This window comes from Chiloscyllium plagiosum, chromosome 21 (assembly GCF_004010195.1).
Source record: "Chiloscyllium plagiosum isolate BGI_BamShark_2017 chromosome 21, ASM401019v2, whole genome shotgun sequence".
Taxonomy (NCBI): Eukaryota; Metazoa; Chordata; class Chondrichthyes; order Orectolobiformes; family Hemiscylliidae; genus Chiloscyllium; species Chiloscyllium plagiosum.
In genome coordinates, this window is record NC_057730.1 from 29,590,073 (window position 1) to 29,609,253 (window position 19,181).

Genomic DNA, 19,181 nt, shown 5'->3' on the forward strand with positions numbered 1-19,181 from the left:
TTTTCATGCAGAGGGTGGTACGTGTATGGAATGAGCTGCCAAAGGATGTGGTGGAGGCTGGTACAATTGCAACATTTAAGAGGCATTTGGATGGGTATATGAATAGTAAGGGTTTGGAGGGATATGGGCCGGGTGCTGGCAGGTGGGACTAGATTGGGCTGGAATATCTGGTCGGCATGGACGGGTTGGACTGAAGGGTCTGTTTCCATGCTGTATATCTCTATGACTCTATGACTCTATAATTATCTGTACCTCCACCAGCTGCTGCAACTGTGGCTGGTGATGCACCAGCCAAGCGAAGCTGGTTTTGCAAGGAGAAGTCGATGTTATAAAACTCTGCTGTTCGATCCACTGGTTTTGGTGGCATAACTAAATTAGGGTTCTCCCGAATATCCAGAACCTAAGAATAGAGACAAAACTAACATCTGTTAAAAAAAAGTGTTAACTAAGGCAGAAATACAAAAGAAAACATTAAAAAGGTCCAAAGTAAAAACAGAAGTAGCACAAGAATTAACTCATCTTTTGGTTTCTGATTTTTTCTTTTATACAGTTAGAGAACCATTCCAGTTTTAAAACACTTAACGATTACGCCTTTCAATACAAACTTTACATGAGTATGTTTAAGACAGAGATGAAGAAGTTCCTGATTGGTAAGGGGATCAAAGGTTACAGTAAGAAGTCAGGGGTATGGGGTTGAGAAACAGATTAGCCAGGATTATAGCAGAACAGATTCAATGGAATGAATGGCCTAATTCTGCTCCTATACCTTATGATCTATGACATTTGCGTATTGCGATTAACACCTCAATATTTCAGTACTGTTTTGTTTTATTAACCAGTTTAAACACTTATTAATCTTTGCTAAGTATTGTCAGATAGCTTTTCTCAATTTATTTTTGCATTGATTTCTTTTGTGACTTCCAGTACTCTCTTGATTTACTTTGATCAGCATTAATCCAGATTATTACTTAATTACCTAGTTAAGAGTTCTGTTGTATTCATTCATGCGACATGAGTATCACTGGTTGGCCTGCATTTATTTCCCATACCTAGCTGCCCTTGAGGGGGTGGTGGTGAGCTGCTTTCTTATGCTACAGGTTAACCCAACAAAACCCATATTCTGACCCAGCGACAACGAAGGAATAGCAAGGCATTTCCAAGTTGGGATGATAAGCAGTTTATAGAGTCATAAAGTCTTACAGCTGTACAACCATGGAAACACACCCTTTGGTCCAACGTGTCCATGCCAATCCAGATATCCTAACCTAACCTCGACCCATTTGCCAGCATTTGGCCCATATCCCTCTTAAATCCTTCCTATTCATACAGCCATCTAGATGCCATTTCAATGTTGTAACTGTATCAGCCTCCACCATTCCTCAGGCAGCTCATTCCATACATGCACACCCTCTGCGTGAAAAAGTTGCCTCTTAAATCCCTTTTAAATCTTTACCATCTCACTTTAAACTTATGCCATATAGTTTGGACTCCCCTACCATAGGGAAAAGACTTTGGCTATTCACCCTATCCATGCCTCTCACGACTTTAACTATCTCTGTAAGGTCACCCCTCAGCCTCCGACACTCCAGGGAAAATAGCTGCAGCTTACTCAGCCTCTCCCTATAGCTGAGACTCTGCAACCCTGGCAACATCCTTGTAAATCTTTTCTGAACCCTTTCAAATTTCACAACATCCTTCCAAACCAGGGAGACCAGAATTCAATGCAGTGTTCCAAAAATGGCTTAACCAATATCCTGTACAGCCACAACATGACGTCCCAACTCTTGCACTCAATTCACTGATCAATAAAGGCAAGCATACCAAACACCCTCTTCACTATCGTGTCTACATGCGATTCCAATTTCAAGGAACAATGAATCTGCACTCTGAGGTCTCTTTGCTTAGCAACACTCCCCAGGATCTTACCATGAAGTGCATAAGTCCTGCTCTGATTTGCAAAATGCAGCACCTCACATTTGTCCAAATTAAACTCCATCTGCCACTCCTCAGCCCACTGGCCATCTGATCAAGGTCCTATTGATCAGTGAATTGAGTGCAAGAATTGTACTCTGAGGTAAAGTTCTTCGCTGTCCATTACACCACCTAGGAGGGGAACTTGCAGGTTGCTGTTGATTCCATATATCTGCTGCCATTGTCCTTCTAGACAGAAGTGGTCATGGGTTTGGAAGGTGCTAAGGATCATGGATCAATTTCTGCAGTTTAAAACTTAGGTTTCTTTAATGTTTCCTCCTTATACTTATTACTGTTCTCTACTTCACTTTCCTCCTCTATGATACTCCTTAAAACATAATGCTAACCAAGCTTTTAGTCATTTGACCTAATAATTCTTTTTGTGGCCTCGTGTCATTTCTCTTCGCTCTACTCCGAAGAACTGCTTTGGGGCATTTATTACACTAGAAGTGCTATATAGATAGTTTACTCTTCTTCTTATGTAAATATGTCATTTCTGACAGAAATGCTGAAAATAAGCAATGTTTTGCCATACCTTTGCTTCAGTTACTCTTGAAAACAAATTAGTGCTAGCGGTTCACATACAACAAAAAGTCCAGATTTAATAATTTGGTTAATGGTGAACAATAGAAGTGGCCTCAATATCTCTGGATTAGGGACAAAGGTGGTGGATGGATGGATAAACTTACTGGTACAAAATGCCAAAGCAACAGCCCCAGCTCAAGAAAACAGTTGAAATAAGATCTTTTACTCCAAGGATTTTTCACACAGTGAATTACTTTGAAGTAGGATGACTTAGAGAAACATAGCAGCCAATTTTTAAAAATTGATTCAGGGGATGTGGGACTCACTGGCCAGGCCAATATTTCTTGCCTATCACCAATTGTCTTGGAGAAGTAGTTGATGAGTTGCTTCTTTGAACCCTTACAAGTCTTCTCACAAGGCTGTGAGAAGACAAATTCCTGAATTTTGAACCAATGTCAGTGATGACAAGAGTTCCAAGTTGGGATGATGTGTGGCTTGAAGAAGAACTTTCCAAGTGTTGGTGTTCCCATGTATGTGCTGTCTTTGTGCTTCTAGGTGGTCAAAGCCTCAGGTTTAGAAGGTACTGTCAAAGGAGCTGTGGTGAGTTACTATAATTAAAACATTTCAAAGTACTTCACTAGACTGTTACAGAATGACTTGGTGAGGCATAAAAGTTAGCAAAAGTATGTTTTTTAAAATAACATACACTTTTCCACAAGAAACATTAGGCAGGATGTGAATGCATTGGAAAATGTGTAGAAGAGATTTATGAGAAAGGTTTCAGGGATAACAGATTTCAGTTATGAGGATAGTTTGGATGCTGTTGGGACAGTTTGCTTGAAGAGGAGAAAGGCCACAAGTAGATTTGACAGTTTTTAAACTCACAAGGGTCAAGACAAAGTAGGGAGCGAGAAACTGTTCCTCCTCACAAAAGGATTGAGAAACAAAAGGCAGAGTTTTAACATGGTTTGCAAAAGAAACAAATAGTCGGTGAGAAAATCAAACATTTTCTGACAGTGTGCAGCAAGGGTCTAAAATGAATTGTCAGGAAGTGTGGTGGATGCAAGTTCAATTGATGCATTCAAGAGGGCGTTAGATAATTATTCAAATAAAAGAAGATGCAAATTTACAAGGAATGGAAGAAATTGGCATCAATTCAAAATGCTCAGTGAGCCAGTCCACATGCAATGGATCAAATGGCTTCCTTCTGCATTACAATTCTATAATTCTACAATAAACACTAGATGTCAACTAGTTGTTGTCAGAAAACTTCTGAAAACGAATGTAGAGTTTGGATGACGTCGCCAAGGGACCCACATAGATGGGAGAGGGTGAAGGATGAAATAAGAAATCAGTGTTACCTCTGGTACAGAAACAGGGAAGATAAGCTTTTTCCAGTGATTCTCTGGCTCCAATTCGACAAATAAAAATGGAAGAGGAAAGCGCAATTCCAGCAAACTGGACAGCTGTGGAGAACTAGAAGACAGTGAGGTCTGCAGATGCTGGAGATCAGAGTTGAGAGTTTGTTGCTGGAAAAGCATAGATCAGGCAACATCCGAGGAGAGGAAAATCACGTTTTGGGCCAGAGCCCTTCAGACAGAGAGTGGTGGTGGGTTGTTTTTCAGACTGGAGGCCTATGACCAGTGGAGTGCCACAAGGATCGGTCCTCTACTTTTTGTCATTTACATAAATGATTTGGATGCGAGCATAAGAGGTGCATTTAGTAAGTTTGCAGAGGTCACCAAAATTGGAGGTGTAGTGGACAGCAAAGAAGGTTACCTCAGCATCTTGATCAGATGGGCCAATGGTACAAGAAGTGGCAGATGGAGTTTAATTTAAATAAATGCGAGGTGTTGCATTTTTGGAAAGCAAATCTTAGCAGGACTTATACACTTAATGGTAAGGTCCTAGAGAGTGTTGCTGAACAAAGAGACCTTGGAGTGCAGGTTCATAGCTCCTTGAAAGTGGAGTTGCAGGTAGATAGGATAGTGAAGAAGGCGTTTGGTATGCTTTCTTTTATTGGTCAGAGTATTGAGTACAGGAGTTGGGAGGTCACGTTGCAGCTGTACAGGACATTGGTTACACCACTATTGGAATATTGCATGCAATTCTCGTCTCGATGTTGTGAAACTTGAAAGGGTTCAGAAAAGATTTACAAGGATATTGTCAGGGTTGGAAAATCTGAGCTACAGGGAGAGGCTGAACAGGCTGGGGCTGTTTTCCCTGGAGTGTTGGATGCTGAGGGGTGACCTTATAGAGGTTTACAAAATCATGAGGGGCATAGATAGGATAAATAGACAAAGGTTTTTCCCTGGGGTGGAGGAATCCAGAACTAGAGGGCATAGGTTTAGGGTGAGAGGGGAAAGATATAAAAGGGACCTAAAGGGCAACTGTTTCATGCAGAGGGTGGTACATGTATGGAATGAGCTGCCAGAGGATGTGGTGGAGGCTGGTACATGAATAGGAAGGGTTTGGAGGGATATGGGCCAGGAGCTGGCAGGTGGGACTAGACTGGTTTGGGATATCTGGTCAGCACGGACGGGTTGGACCGAAGGGTCTGTTTCGATGCTGTACATCTCTATGACTATCACTATACAACAGATACAACATGTTACTAACGGGTTGGACTGAAGGGTCTGTTTCCATGCTGTACATCTCTATGACTCTATAATTGTAAGTGAATTAGTAAGTTAGATTAAGGGATGTGGATGACATTTAAGGAAACATTTGAGAATATACAGAATAGATACATTCCAATAAGAAAGAAAAAAAATTGTAGAGGTGGACACACAATTTGTGGTCCACTAACAAGTTAAAGCTATAATTTAAAGTCAAAGTTAAAGAAAAAGCTCATAATTATGCACAGCTGGGTGGCAGGTCAGAAGCTTGGACTGAATATAAAGAATAGCTAAAGGTGACTAAAAGATTAATAAGGAGGAAAACATTAGGATATGAGAAAAAACTCATGTCACAATTCACTGGGAATATTCTGGAAACCAAGCCCGAACCCCCCCCACACCCCCAGAGTCATCCCAAATGTGAAAAGATTTCATGAGATTAGCCAAAGTCCCCAATATACCTGACGGACAAATCCAGGTGAAAAGATACACTCATCAGGTTTGCGTGCTTATTAAGAAAACAACGATAGATTGTAAACAGATTGATTGGAACTGTCAGAGAAATACCCAATTGAACAGAGACCACCCAAGTATGGATCAGGTGAAAATGACAAGCTGTTTATTACAAGCTATATCACTGGAAGAGATATTGACTAGGCTGACACAGAACTGACTGTCTGTACAGGTAGACTAAGGGTTCTCTCCCTTGAGCAGTGGGCCCAGGTAGTTTTATAGGGGTACAGTAATGTGGTGTGAATTAGAGTACAATCAAGAGTAAAACACAATCAATGGGAGGACCATCAGCCATCCAGTAGCAGCAATCAGTCAGTGATTGAGTTAGGAGATTGTGATCCTCAGTGAGAGTAGGTGTTAATTAGATTAGTTCTTCCTCCAGGCATTGGGTGGTGAGGGAGTTGAAACTTTATTGCTGGAACAGCACAGCAGGTCAGGCAGCATCCAGGGAACAGGAGATTCGACGTTTCGGGCACAGGCCCTTCTTCAGGAATCAGGTGAGGGAGTGGCAATGAAGGCGGCCCAGGACCTGCATGTCCTCGCAGAGTGGGAGGGGGAATTGAAATGTTAGGCCACAGGGTGGTGGGGTTGATTTGTGGGTGTGTCCCGGAGATGTCTCTAAAGCGTCTGTGAATGGCGTCCAGTCTCCCAATGTAGAGGAGACTGCATCGGGTGCAACGGATACAATAAATGATGTGTGGAAGTGCAGGTGAAACTTTGATGGATGTGGAAGGCTTCTTTGGTGCCTTTGACGGAGGTAAGCGGGGACATGTGGGCGCAGGTTTTGCAATTCCTGCTTTGCCAGGTGAAGGCGCCACCTGCCAATCTTGCTTTCAACCCATCTGCTCCCCCCTCCTCTCCACCCTCCACCTAGCACCTCTACCCCTACCTCCATCCACCTATTGCAATTTCAGCTACCTTCTCCCAAGCCCCACTCGCCTCCCATTTATCTCTCCACCCCCAAGGCTCCCATCCTCTTTCCTGATGAAGAGCTCTGGCCCGAAACATCGATTTTCCTGCTCTTCAGATGCTGCCTGACCTGCTGTGCTTTTCCAGCAACACACTCTCAGTTGTAGAGAACTGTTCGTCGAGAGTGATGTTGTCAGCTGTACCAAACATTGGAGACTGAGAAGGCCAAGGAGGTAGTGTTCACTTCATCGTATTCACATAAGATTTCATGCAACTTTTATAAAAACTGTCTAGGGTGGCATCCTGTCTGGAAGGACTCACATATGGAGCACTGGGCTTGACAGTCATAGTTTTAGGATGATGACAGCATTGAAACAGTCAGCAAAGCACCGATTAGGATTCTATGAATAACAGCTGGATGAAATGGCCAGTTACGATACTAATAGCAGGAATTATTGCTGAAGAAAAACATGTTGGCTCTGCCAATAAAAATAACTCTTCATTACGCTTCAAATTGTACTTCTAAACATTTTTCTGCATCTTTGACAACTTGTTGAGTACGCACTGGAGTGTGAAGCTAGACCATGTACTGATGCATTGTCATGAAGCTTCGACTCAAACTATGGACTCAGGAGGGTCAAACAAATAAAAATCAACCCTTGTCTTGCTCCCAACCAACTAGGGAACACTTTACTAACTGTACACCATCTGAAAACTGACTTGCTCTAGGATTCCAACACTATCGCTACAAGAATATATAATTAAAATGCAAGCAGCTACACTGGGGAAATACTGTCATATTTGACCAAACTTAAGAAATAAAATAGGAAATATGATAACAATTGTTAGTTGGAATTATGCTTACCTCCAGATCTGAAAGGAAGTGGACAGCTTCAGGCAAAGTGACCAGACGATTTTTGTTAAGAACCAGCTTCTTCAATTTTCCACATCTGCAAGATGCCCAAATTAGAATTGTCATTTTTAAAGGGCAAAAATAAAATTTCTCTAAAAACTCAGAACGTAAAGTTGTTACAAAGGATTAGACACCCCATGTTCAATATCTGATTATCTAATAAACATCAAAAGGAAGTGTATGACAATCCTCCTCAACCGTGGGACAGTGGGGATGCGTCGGATACAAATCAGTAAAGGAGGCCAAAATGCCTTTAAGTTTTAAAAAAAAAAATGCACTCATGGGAGGTGGAAATCGCTGGCTTTGGTAGAATTTACTGTGTTTCCCTCGTTACCCATGAGAAAATGATGGTGAGCGGCCTTCTTGAACCACTGCATTCCATCCGCTGTTGGTAGACTCACAGTACTGTTTAGAAAGGAATTAAGATTTCTGGTGGAAAATGCACACATGGAAATCAGGTAGTTGGCAAAGTTAAGCTTGGCCATTATGCCTGACAAATACAAAGAAAATGACAGTCTGCTAAAATTAAACAAAAAACAGAAATAGCTGGAGAAACACAGCAGGTCTGGTAGCATCTGTGGCGAGAAAGCAGAGTAAATGTTGTTTTGGGCCAAGTAATCCTTCTTCAGAACTTTAGACGTGTTGGGTTTCTCCAACTATTTCTGTTGCAGATTGCCAGTATCCCACAGTTCTTTGTTTTTAGACTGCTGATATTCATTGCCTCGAGTTACTGAAGAGTTAAGATCCATTTTACTGCCAAAGTACAACCATATTACAGAGCCTGACAGGCCAAGGGGTAAATTCGTTGTGTTCACAATTAGTGTGACATAGAGATATTTAATTGCAAGCAGAACCTGAAAAAAATACAGATCTTATACCTGCACAAACTTTCCGGGATGAGCTCAAGGTTATTGTTGGCTGCCATGAATTCCTCTAAACTTGCCAGTTTTCCAATGCCTGATGGGATCCCATCAAAGTCCAGCTTGTTAGAGTTCAAATACAACTTCTTTAGTTTTATCAGCTTGCAGATGGCTGACTAAAAAGAAAAAAAAAATTATTTGTGGTTTTGAAGCTGCACAGACCGAAAACATATTTGAAAGATTTGTTATTTTTCATACACAATTTGCTGAACTTTTACATTCACTTGATTCTGCTGCCTTTAGTTATTTTCAAATCAATCTGATCAGAGATGTTATTACACATCAATGGAACAAATGGGACTTGAATCCAGGCCTCCTGGCACACACTGCTGCACATACACCATCACCATCATCAGCTTTTTTTTTTGCATGGTAATCAAAATGTTTAATGAAATGTTAGCCTCTCTCTCTCTCTCTCTCACATGGGCCTCAATCTGCAAGGACTTGGTCAGAATTCATCTGGACAAGTGCATTCAATTCAAGATACCATACCTCAGAAAGGAAATATTTGCACTGGAGGAGGTACAATACAGATTCATCAAGTGTTAAATTATGAAACCATAAGCTTGGCTTTAGTTTCATAGAGTTAAATAGTCAAGGAGTGATTTAATAGAGGTATTTATGATTAAAGTATTTAGTTGATAAGGTGAAACTACTTCCTCTGGTCAGGGAATCCAGAACAAAAGAACATACGCTTACATTTGGCCTCGGTCATTTGGAAATAAAATCTGGAATTACATTTCCACTAGAAAGGTTGGGAAATTTCTTCCCTAGACATCTCACTGATGATAGGTCAATTCAAATTTAGGATTTAAAAGCTATTTTTAAATTAGGCAACAGCATCTAAGACAGGGTGAACAGGCTTGAGAAATAGATCAGCTGGGACCTAATGAATAGCGAGACATGTTAAAGGGGCAGAATGACATCCTCCTATTTCTACATTCCATCCTGCAATTACATTACTCTGATTCTCTGCAATTATAGTACAGAAGGAGACCATTTGGCCCATCAAGTCAATTCTGGCTCCCTTTGCAGCAATCCACTCAGTCAACCATACAAATTTACTTTTTCCAAATGCTCAAAATTTCTTTTTGAAACCATGATCATTTCTATTTCCACCATTCTCAGTGGCAGCAAGTACTGGATCTTTGACACTCATTGCATAAAATGTCCCTGCTTCACATTCTCCCTGCATTTCTTGTCCAATATTTGGATGAGACCTTCCTCTGAATGCGCAATCTCTGATACTAATGCTGAAAGGGATCAGGGAATTAGGTTGCAAATTTCTACCATTTGACCCATATTTCTTGCACATATATTCTGACCTGTATGTAGCCAACTATAAGCCTGAAACAGGGTTAAGGTAAGCAGCACCAGGCAAATTAGAGACTATTAATTCAAGTAGATTAGATTAGATTAGATTACTTACAGTGCGGAAACAGGCCCTTCGGCCCAACAAGTCCACACTGACCTGCCGAAGCGCAACCCACCCAGACCCATTCCCCTACATTTACCCCTTCCCCTAACACGACGGGCAATTTAGCATGGTCAATTCACCTAACCTGCACATTTTTGGACTGTGGGAGGAAACTGGAGCACCCGGAGGAAACCTATGCAGACACGTGGAGAATGTGCAAACTCCACACAATCAGTCGCCTGAGGCAGGAATTGAACCCGTGTCTCTGGCACTGAGACAGCAGTGCTAACCACTGTGCCACCGTGCTGCCCACTTGAAAAAAATGGCTAAATTTCCATTTGGAAACAAGAGTTTGAACTACAATGTGCCTGTTAGGTTAATAGATCCAGTAGAATATTGCAGGTGCAGTAATGGAAAGCACCATGCAATTAAAAGTGCTTTTTACGCTGAACCTAAACTGAATCGTTCACATTCATTGTCCTTCACTCTTTTAGTAAAGAAATCACACATTTAGTGGCATAATAAGCTAAGGTTTAAACAATTTTTAAAACATGCATTTAAATCAGTGAAGAGAGGACATTAGATTCATTAATCTTTAACACAATTCTGGTACCCATGTTAAATTTCACAATCAGTTTGAGGGACAGAAGACTGGATCTAAATCTTGTGATTTAAACCTGAATAAATTCAATTGACAGAGCATTAAGGCAGAGCTTCCTAAAGTAAACTGGGGGAATTAGGTTAGAGGGTAGGTCAATAGAATGCAGTGGCAGACATTTAATGAGATATTTCAGAGTGATCAGAAAAGATGCATCCCATGAGAAAGAAAAGCTAAAAGAAAGACCAATAAAGGAAGTTAAAGATCATAACAAATTGAAAACAAAATGCATTATTTTGTAAAGCTGAGGCACAGGTTAAAGGATTGGACAAGATATAAAGAACTGCAAAGGATGATGAAAAGATTAATGAAGGGGAAGAAATTAAAAGTACAAGAAAAGGATGGGTAGAAATGTAAAAACAAATAGTAAGAGTTTCTACAGGCATTAAAAAAGGGAAACGAGTAGAAGTCAGTGTTGGATCACGAGAGAGAGCAAGAGTGTGTTATTGATGGGAAATAAGAAACTGGTAAGTGAATTGGACAGATATTCTGCATGTCTCACTACAAAGGATACGAGAAATAATTGCAAACCAGGAAATTAAAGAGAGGGAGGACATAGAATTAACTATGAAAAAATGCTGAAAAATTTGTAAAAGTAAAAGCAAAGGTCTCCAGCTGTTATCCACTTCTTCTTGGAATCTTAAATAAAATTGTTGATGCATTGGATTTAAGTTTGCAAAGCTGGTCAGATTCTCCCTCTGAGAAAAGCAAACGTGACTGCAATGAGGTCAGCCAGGTGGACCTCAGATTATGAATTCCCTGATTGGGATTGTTAACCTGGTACAATCAGGAAGCCCTCGCTGACAGATATGAACAGAAGTGTCAGAGGTTCTATTCACTCTGAGAGCTGGCTCTAAGGAAGCCAGACTAGTGTCAAATACTATGCACATGTAAATAATAAACGGTGACTTGGTGATGGGATACAGTGGAGTTTGGAGACGCAGTAAGCTGGAAACGACAGATCATTTAGCTTAGGATCTATTAAAGGGAAAAGTGTTAAGAATCTATTATTAAATCAGGATACGGTGGTACATTTATGAAAAACTCAAAATCAGACACAGGCAACATGGTTTTGTTAAAGAATAATAGTTTCACTAACTTATTAGAATTCTTCGCGGAAGCGAGAAGCTATAAAGATAAAGAACTATGGATGTGCTGTAATTAGCTTTTCAGTCGGTATTCGACAAGGTGCCACATCCAAATTATGATGCAAAATATGGCCTCATGGTACAAGGATAACATCTTAGCATGGATAGAAGATTAGGTACAAGGAGGGACTCTTCAGAAATGATTAACTTCCAACAACTACAATGACAGAGAGACAGACAGACAGAGAGTTTCCTGATTCGCAGTGACTGCAGTTGTGCTCGGGCTCCTTACAGCCATATTCAGTCAAATGCTGCCTTGATGTCAAGAGAGTCACCATTACTTCTACTCTTAAACACAATTCTTTCACTCATGTTTGGTTCAAGGTTGTAAGGAAGTCAGAAATTAAGCGACCATAACAGAACCCAAATTGAGTATCATTGAGTGGGTCATTCCTTTAGAAATAGTATTATTAGCAATTCAACGTGGTGCTGGAAGAGCACAGCCGGTCAGACAGTATCTGAGGAGCAGGAGAAATGACATTTCGGGCATAAGCCCTTCATCAGGAATGAGGCTTGTGGCCCAGGGGGCTGCGAGATAAATAGGGTGGGGGGGAAGAGGAAGGTGTAGCTCAGAATGCAATAGGTAGATGAAGGTGGGGGAGAAGGTGATAGGTCGGAGAGGAGGGTGAGGTGGATAGATGGGTTTCAGGACGTGGCTGAAGGGCTTCAGGGCAGAGTTGATGAACTGAGGGTGTAAAGAGAGGAGGAGAACCTTTTCAAGGTAGGCATCCTTGGAATAGGCTTCGCAGTAGTGTTGAAATCAACTACGGTAATTCAACTTTTGACTCTGCAGTCCTCACTTTCTCCTAGTTGATCTCAATTCATGAATTTGCTAGTAATAGAAAGTAGACAGATAGAGTGGTTATTAAACAATAGCACAAATCCAAGCTGGTTATGTGCAGGATATATCTGGATATTTCCACACTAAGTAATCTAATCTAATCTAATTTAATCTAATCTCTACATTGTAGGGTAGATGCTAGTGTTGTTGCTGTGCTGGAGCAGATTGGCTCGGGGCATGGCTATTGCAGAAGCACGGAAGCACAAATCTTCAGTACTATTGCTGGAGTGTTGTCAGGGCCTACAGCCTTTGCAGTATCCAGTACCTTCAGTTGTTATATCTTCATATCATGTCATGATTCAAATTGGCTGAAGATTGACATTTGTGATGCTGAAACCTGTGGAGGAGCTTTGTCTTATGCAGTGATCTGCTGGGCTTCATCATCGTTGAGAATAGGGACATCTATACAGCCTTCTCCTCCTGTTAGTTGTTCAATTACCCACCACTATACTCAAATCTCAAAAAGCTGCACTGCATGTTTTTCAGATGTTGACTTGACCTGTAATGAGCATGCTCAAAGGGCTGAAATGGTCTATTCCTGCTCCTAATTCTTATATTGATATGTTCATCTCACCGATGCTTAACGATCCTGCTTCCGATAACATTAACTGTATAGAGCACCTCAAGCCTTAAGTAGTTAAGGCCAAGATCTCTGGAACTGCAAATCCTATATCCAAAATTAGGACCACAAAAGTAAGCAATCTTTTATCCTCAAGACAATAACAACTGGCATTATCTGTCCAGAAACACAGCCACAACAAAAGACAAGGACAACATAAAAATAAAGATCAATATTAAAAATTCATTCTTACAGGAAGTGAAGTCAGCTGGTTACGTGACAAGTTTAGCGTTTCAAGTTGTGTCCACTGATCAATACAAAGCGAGAGCTCAGAGATCTGGTTAGTACTGAGGTTCAACCGGCGTAGAGATGAAAGGGTATACAAACATTCAGGCACTCGGCTGAGGTCATTACAGGACAAGTCCACATCTGAAAAAAAAAGCAACACTACTTTTTGAGATTTCAGACGCGAAAACATTTCTCGGATTGTTATGGAATGGGCTGGGTCTACAAAATAGATATACACACAAGTATTTATAGATCCAGCAAAATACCATTGACAATGAATTCAAAATGGTTATTCATCATAAAGGGCCTTTATATTTTTAATTTTAATGGGAGAGCAAATGAAAAGCAAAAGACACCTTAACCCTACCACAACATATAAACAAAGAACTAACAGAAATACAAGGGCTACGAACAAAAACATCCAGATATAGAAACCAAGCTAAAAAATATGGCTTGAGAACATACTGCACTCTCAACAACGCTTGAAGCACAGAAACACAAGTTGAAAATATTATATACTAAAGACCAAAACACAGCGTCGGCTGAACATGCAATTTACACAGTAACATATTTAAGTTTTACACAAGTAAAGAAAAAAATCATATTGTAAAATGCATGAGAACTAGGTTCCCTCTAATTTCAAAACTTTTCAAGGGTCAGGAACAATGCAGACATTCAGTACTGAAGAAGGGTCACTGGATCCGAAACATTAGTTCTGCTTTCTATTCACAGCTGCTGCCCGACCTGTTGAGGTTTCCCAGCAATTTCTGTTTTTATGTCAGATGCTCAGAAGGCCTGATTGAGTGATGCTCATTACTTCTTGGCTTACGTTGTTCTCAGACTTCAGAGAGAATTCCCACACACTAGGAATGAGGGACTTACTTGAACATCACTTAGTATAAATTGAAAACCAAAAACTAGTCCTGGAGGAAAGTTTGCCAATACAAAAGTTATTTTTGCATGAATCAAAAGCAGAGATATTGTCACTGTGCTAATAACTCTTGGTTGCAATGGGAATCACAAATCTGATAACACACACTAGTTTATACCAATAACTAAGGTTTTATCATCCAGTGAAATACAAACATTGACTTGGATATTCAGTTAAATGTTTCAAAGAAAAACCTTGACACCAATTATAGACAATCCAGTTTATCAATACGAGTTGCCACTAACACAGCCACTTGTGTCATCGATGGGAAGTGTGGGCAGCAAGAGCATCTAGCTGTAAAAGCATCTTCCAAATCAAAAAAAACTATGCTGATCTGAGGAAATGACCAACCAGAACTGTGGTGACTTATGTGGTGTGAAGCGTCATAAGGTATGGCGCTTCCTTGAAAACATAAACAAAGTGCCAAGGTTGATTGTGGGATGATCTTCTGTCTGTCCGCTCTGATTGTAAAATAACACTAGAGTCAAATACAATACCATCACCTGGACACAGACACATGGATACATTCAGCTGAAGTTTAAATGTTTCAATATCAGTGCTCTGTAATGCAAGCAAAGTGACTTCAAAACACTAATTGTGCACAACAGCATAAAACAGTTCATTAGAGTGTCATGTATTGTTGAGGTGGGGGATGCAACTGAGAGTGAGGAGGGGTTTTGCGGTGATTCAGGTTCATTCCATCAAGTCTACAACCAAATAACTGTGCAAAATATTGTCATGGATTAATCTATGAAATTACATATGTTAATTCTGGTTCCCAATAACTGATTAAAAATTTACTGGACAGGTTCAACTGTACTGAGAAAGGAAGTGTTTTGGGGTGGCACGTTGGCCCAGTGGTTAGCACTACTGCCTCACAGCACCAGGGTCCCAGCTTCGATTCCAGCTTGGGTGACTGTCTGTGTGGAGTTTGCACATTCTCCCAGTCTGTGTGTGGGTTTCCTCTGGGTGCTCCGGTTTCCTCCCATAGTCCAAAGATATGCAGATCAGGTGGATTGGCCATGCTAAATTGCCCATAGTGTTAGGTGCATTAGTCAGCGAGAAATGGGTCTGGGTGGATTACTCTTCAGAGGGTCGGTGTGGACTTGTTGGGCGAAAAGGGCCTGTTTCCACACTGTAGGGAATCTAATCTAATCTACTCAAAAAACACTTTCTTTCGAAATAAATAGAAGAGATAGAAAAGAGGCTGATCAGGTAAAGATTAAAAAAAAAAGTCTGGCTTATTTTAAGAATTATTGACTAAGGGGGTGGAGTGAGGCGGAATAATGGATACCAAAGCTGGAGGTCTAAAACTTAAAAGACTGAAACAGAGAGTTATCAAAAATTGCTAGAGGATTCACTGGAACCTATAAAAACAGCAGATTCTAACGAGTTTAAGTCAGCTTACCTAATAAATTGGATAGGCCTTCTAAGCTTGTCGGCAGGTTGCTTTGTGTGCGTTGTGTATTCCGAAGATGCAATGTCTGTAATGCAGTCATTGCAGGAAGCTGCCTGCAAAAGATTGGTACTGTGGATTAAACAGAGCAGCACAATTAAAACAAGACTGCCTGGCTCCACAGATCTGAAAGTCTAACTGCACGGTATCCAACTTTTCATAACTATATTGCAGCAATGTTGGAAGTGGTTGCAATTTTTGAAGCACAGACACTATTCCATCAAGGGTTAAGAAAACGTCAAACTTGTAAACTTTCTGGTCCAAATAAGTCAATGCATTGAAGTGTCATACTATAATCATCTTGAAGCTTTAGTCAAAGACACAGTAAGTGGACTGTTAGGCCTACTTTAGCTCAATACCCAGAAAGACAGACACTTATTACAAGATTTGATAGTTTAGGAAATACTTTGAAATAGTTTCTGACTCATTCATTATATTTTGTGCAATTGAGCAGCAACAGTTATTTATTGCTGTTTGTTTCTTACCGCAGTTGAGCATGCATGAGTGGGTTGTTATTCAAAATCAGTGTGTGGAGATGAACAAGACGTCTCATCTGAGGAGGCAGACTCTCCAGATTATTATCGCTCAGGTCGAGGTACAACAGATCGGTCAGATTAATGAAGAGCTGGTTTGGGATATTGTCCACACTACAAGGGGAAAAAAAAAAGTTGAAAAGCAGGAATAGCAGCATATTACAAAGTGTTAAGACAAACAGACAAACATTATCGTGAAACATGTCCTGGAAATGACATGTTTTCTCAGTTTGGCGGGTAAGCTCTCATTGCTCCACATTCTATTGTGTTGACCTATATAATCTACATAGCCTCAAACAGGCTCTCTGATCTTTCCCTTCTGTATGGAAAGGAAGAAATATATTTAAACCTATAACTTCAAATGCCCTGCTTCAGAATATCAAAGTTGAGGTAGTAAGCACCTCAGATCATCAAGATTGTACAGGACAGCACAACAGGAGAGGGAAAGGAAGTGAGAAAGAATCTGTACAAACACAAAAAAAAACTAATGATAGCCCACTAAACTGTACACTAAACCAATGATTCAGTTAATATATTGGCCCATTCTCTTTTACAAGTCTGTTCTACAAGCTTGCATTTTCAATTTCCCATCATGAATTCCAAATCCTTGAAAAAATAATGCAAGAAAGAAGCTGAAGGGGAGGAAAGGAAAAACTAGATGTGAAAAACCCATTCTGCTAACTGAAATCTGGGAAATAGCAAGCATGTGTCCATCCTCTACACCATCCCAGGGAAGGGGAGCAGACAGGCATATGTTCTTTGATATTTCCCATACTTCCAAACAATACAATACCAAAGGTAATTAATGAAGATAGGCAAAATGCATTCCTCTAGTCAGAGTTTGTATTCATACAAAATTGTCTTAAATTGAATGTATCTTTTCAGACACAGACTTTGTGCATTTTCAATTCCTTTTTATTTTAAATTGCAAGTTATTTATAACTGCAGAGCCTAAGAAACAGAGGAAAAATGAAATTATCAAGTTGGAGAGGTGAGTGAATGGCTCAAAGACTGGCAATAGAAAGTTGGTTCCAGCTCATTGGGCACTAGCACCAGTATTGGGGTAAGTGAGATCTGTACTGATGGAACAGTCTCCACTTGAATCATGCTGGCCTGTGTTTTTGACAACTGCATAACTAGAGAAGTAGAAAGGATTTTAAGTTGAATAGTGGGGGTAAGAGATCACACCAGAAGACTCTGTATCTGAATGCACACAGCATTTAAAACAAAAAGATGAACTGAAAATGCAAAAAGAACAACTACAATCTGGTAGCCGTAACATAGACAAGGCTACAGAATGATACTGACTAGGATCTGAATCTTAAAGTGTATAGGATATTCAGGAACGAGAGGAAGGAAGGAAAATGTGGACAATTGGCTGAGTTAATTATGGTATTAGTACAATAAAGAGGCATGATCTAGGTTCAGGAAATAAAAGACACGGAAACACTTCAACAGAAGTGAGAGAAGATAAAGACAATAAGCCACTTGTGAGCATGATGTATTGGACCCTAAGTGAATAGAAGAGTTGGTCCAAAACTATTTTTAAAGAGGAGCAATTATGAAGGCATAGAAGCTGAACTGGCTAAAGTGAATGGCAAATTACATTAAAGATACATCAGTTGAGATGGAGAGGCAGACTCTTAATGGCATATTATAAAGTTTGGAACGTGTCGGTTCTGCAATCAATAAGGACAATTCCAAGGGATGGAATCTGAGGAAGGATCAACAAACTCTGATTTCTCTGCACAAATGCTGTCAGACCTGCTGAGCTTTTCGAGCAATTTCTGTTTTTGACGGAAAGAGAACCGGCAGGCAGTGCAGGAATCCCTGGCCATTCCCCTCAACAATAAGTATATCATTTTGGATACTGTTGGGGGGTGTGGGGGGAAACTTACCAGGGGAAAGCAGTGGGGTAAAGGGCTCCGGCACAGAGTCTGTCCCTGCTGCTCAGAAGGAAAGGGGGAAGAGGAGCAGAGCAGTAGTAATTGGGGACTCCATAATTAGGGGGACAGATAGAAGGTTCTGCGGGGACGAGAGAGACTCACGGTTGGTGTGTTGCCTCCCAGGTGCCAGGGTTTGTGACGTCTCTGATTGTGTTTTTGGGATCCTTAAGGCGGAGAGGGAGCAGCCCCAAGTCGATGTCCACATAGGCACCAATGACATAGGTAGGAAGAAAGATGGGGATTTAAGGCAGAAATTCAGGGAGCTGGGATGGAAGCTTAGAGCTAGGACAAATAGAGTTGTTGTCTTGGGTTTGTCGCCAGTGCCACGTGCTGGTTAGGCGAGGAATAGGGGGAAGAGAGAAGCGTTGAACACGTGGCTACAGGGATGGTGCAGGAGGGAGGGTTCTGGATTCTTTGATAATTGGGGCTCTTTCTGGGGTAGATGGGACCTCTACAAACAGGATAGTCTGCATCTGAACTAGAGGGGTACATTCACTAAGACTATTGGGGTGGGTTTAAACTAATCCAGCAGGGGGAATGGGAACCAAAATTGTAGTTCGAGTATAGAAAAAGTTGAGAGTAGGGAGGTCCGAAATCAAGTTTCAGGGACACAAGATGGCACCGGCAAGCAAGAAGTTGGTTTGAAGTGTGTCTACTTCAACGCCAGGAGCATCCGGAATAAGGTGGGTGAACTTGCAGCATAGGTTGGTTTCTGGGACTTCGATGTTGTGGCCATTTCGGAGATATGGATAGAGCAGGGACAGGAATGGTTGTTGCAGGTTCCAGGATTTAGATGTTTCAGTAAGAACAGAGAAGATGGTAAAAGAGGGGGAGGTGTGGCATTGTTGGTCAAGGACAGTACTACAGCTGCAGAAAGGATATTTGGGGACTCGTCAACTGAGGTAAGAAACAGGAAAGGAGAGGTCACTCTGTTGGGAGTTTTCTATAGGCCTCCGAATAGTTCCAGAGATGTAGAGGAATGGATAGCAAAGATGTTTCTCGATAGGTGAGGGGGAGAGAGAGAGAGACAACAGA

The 19,181-nt window shown here is 40.9% G+C and overlaps 1 protein-coding gene across 1 annotated transcript in view; it reads right to left on the bottom strand.

Annotated features, from left to right (window-relative positions):
- flii (FLII actin remodeling protein) overlaps window positions 1-19,181 on the bottom strand; it is a 77,187-nt gene that overhangs the window by 37,936 nt on the left and 20,070 nt on the right. Inside the window, exons 6-11 of the mRNA XM_043711627.1 lie at window positions 16,153-16,314; window positions 15,620-15,723; window positions 13,246-13,421; window positions 8,328-8,485; window positions 7,402-7,486; window positions 253-400 (exon numbers count right to left, since the gene is read on the bottom strand). Coding sequence (XP_043567562.1) covers window positions 253-400; window positions 7,402-7,486; window positions 8,328-8,485; window positions 13,246-13,421; window positions 15,620-15,723; window positions 16,153-16,314 — 833 coding nt within the window. The remainder of the gene's footprint in view (window positions 1-252; window positions 401-7,401; window positions 7,487-8,327; window positions 8,486-13,245; window positions 13,422-15,619; window positions 15,724-16,152; window positions 16,315-19,181) is intronic.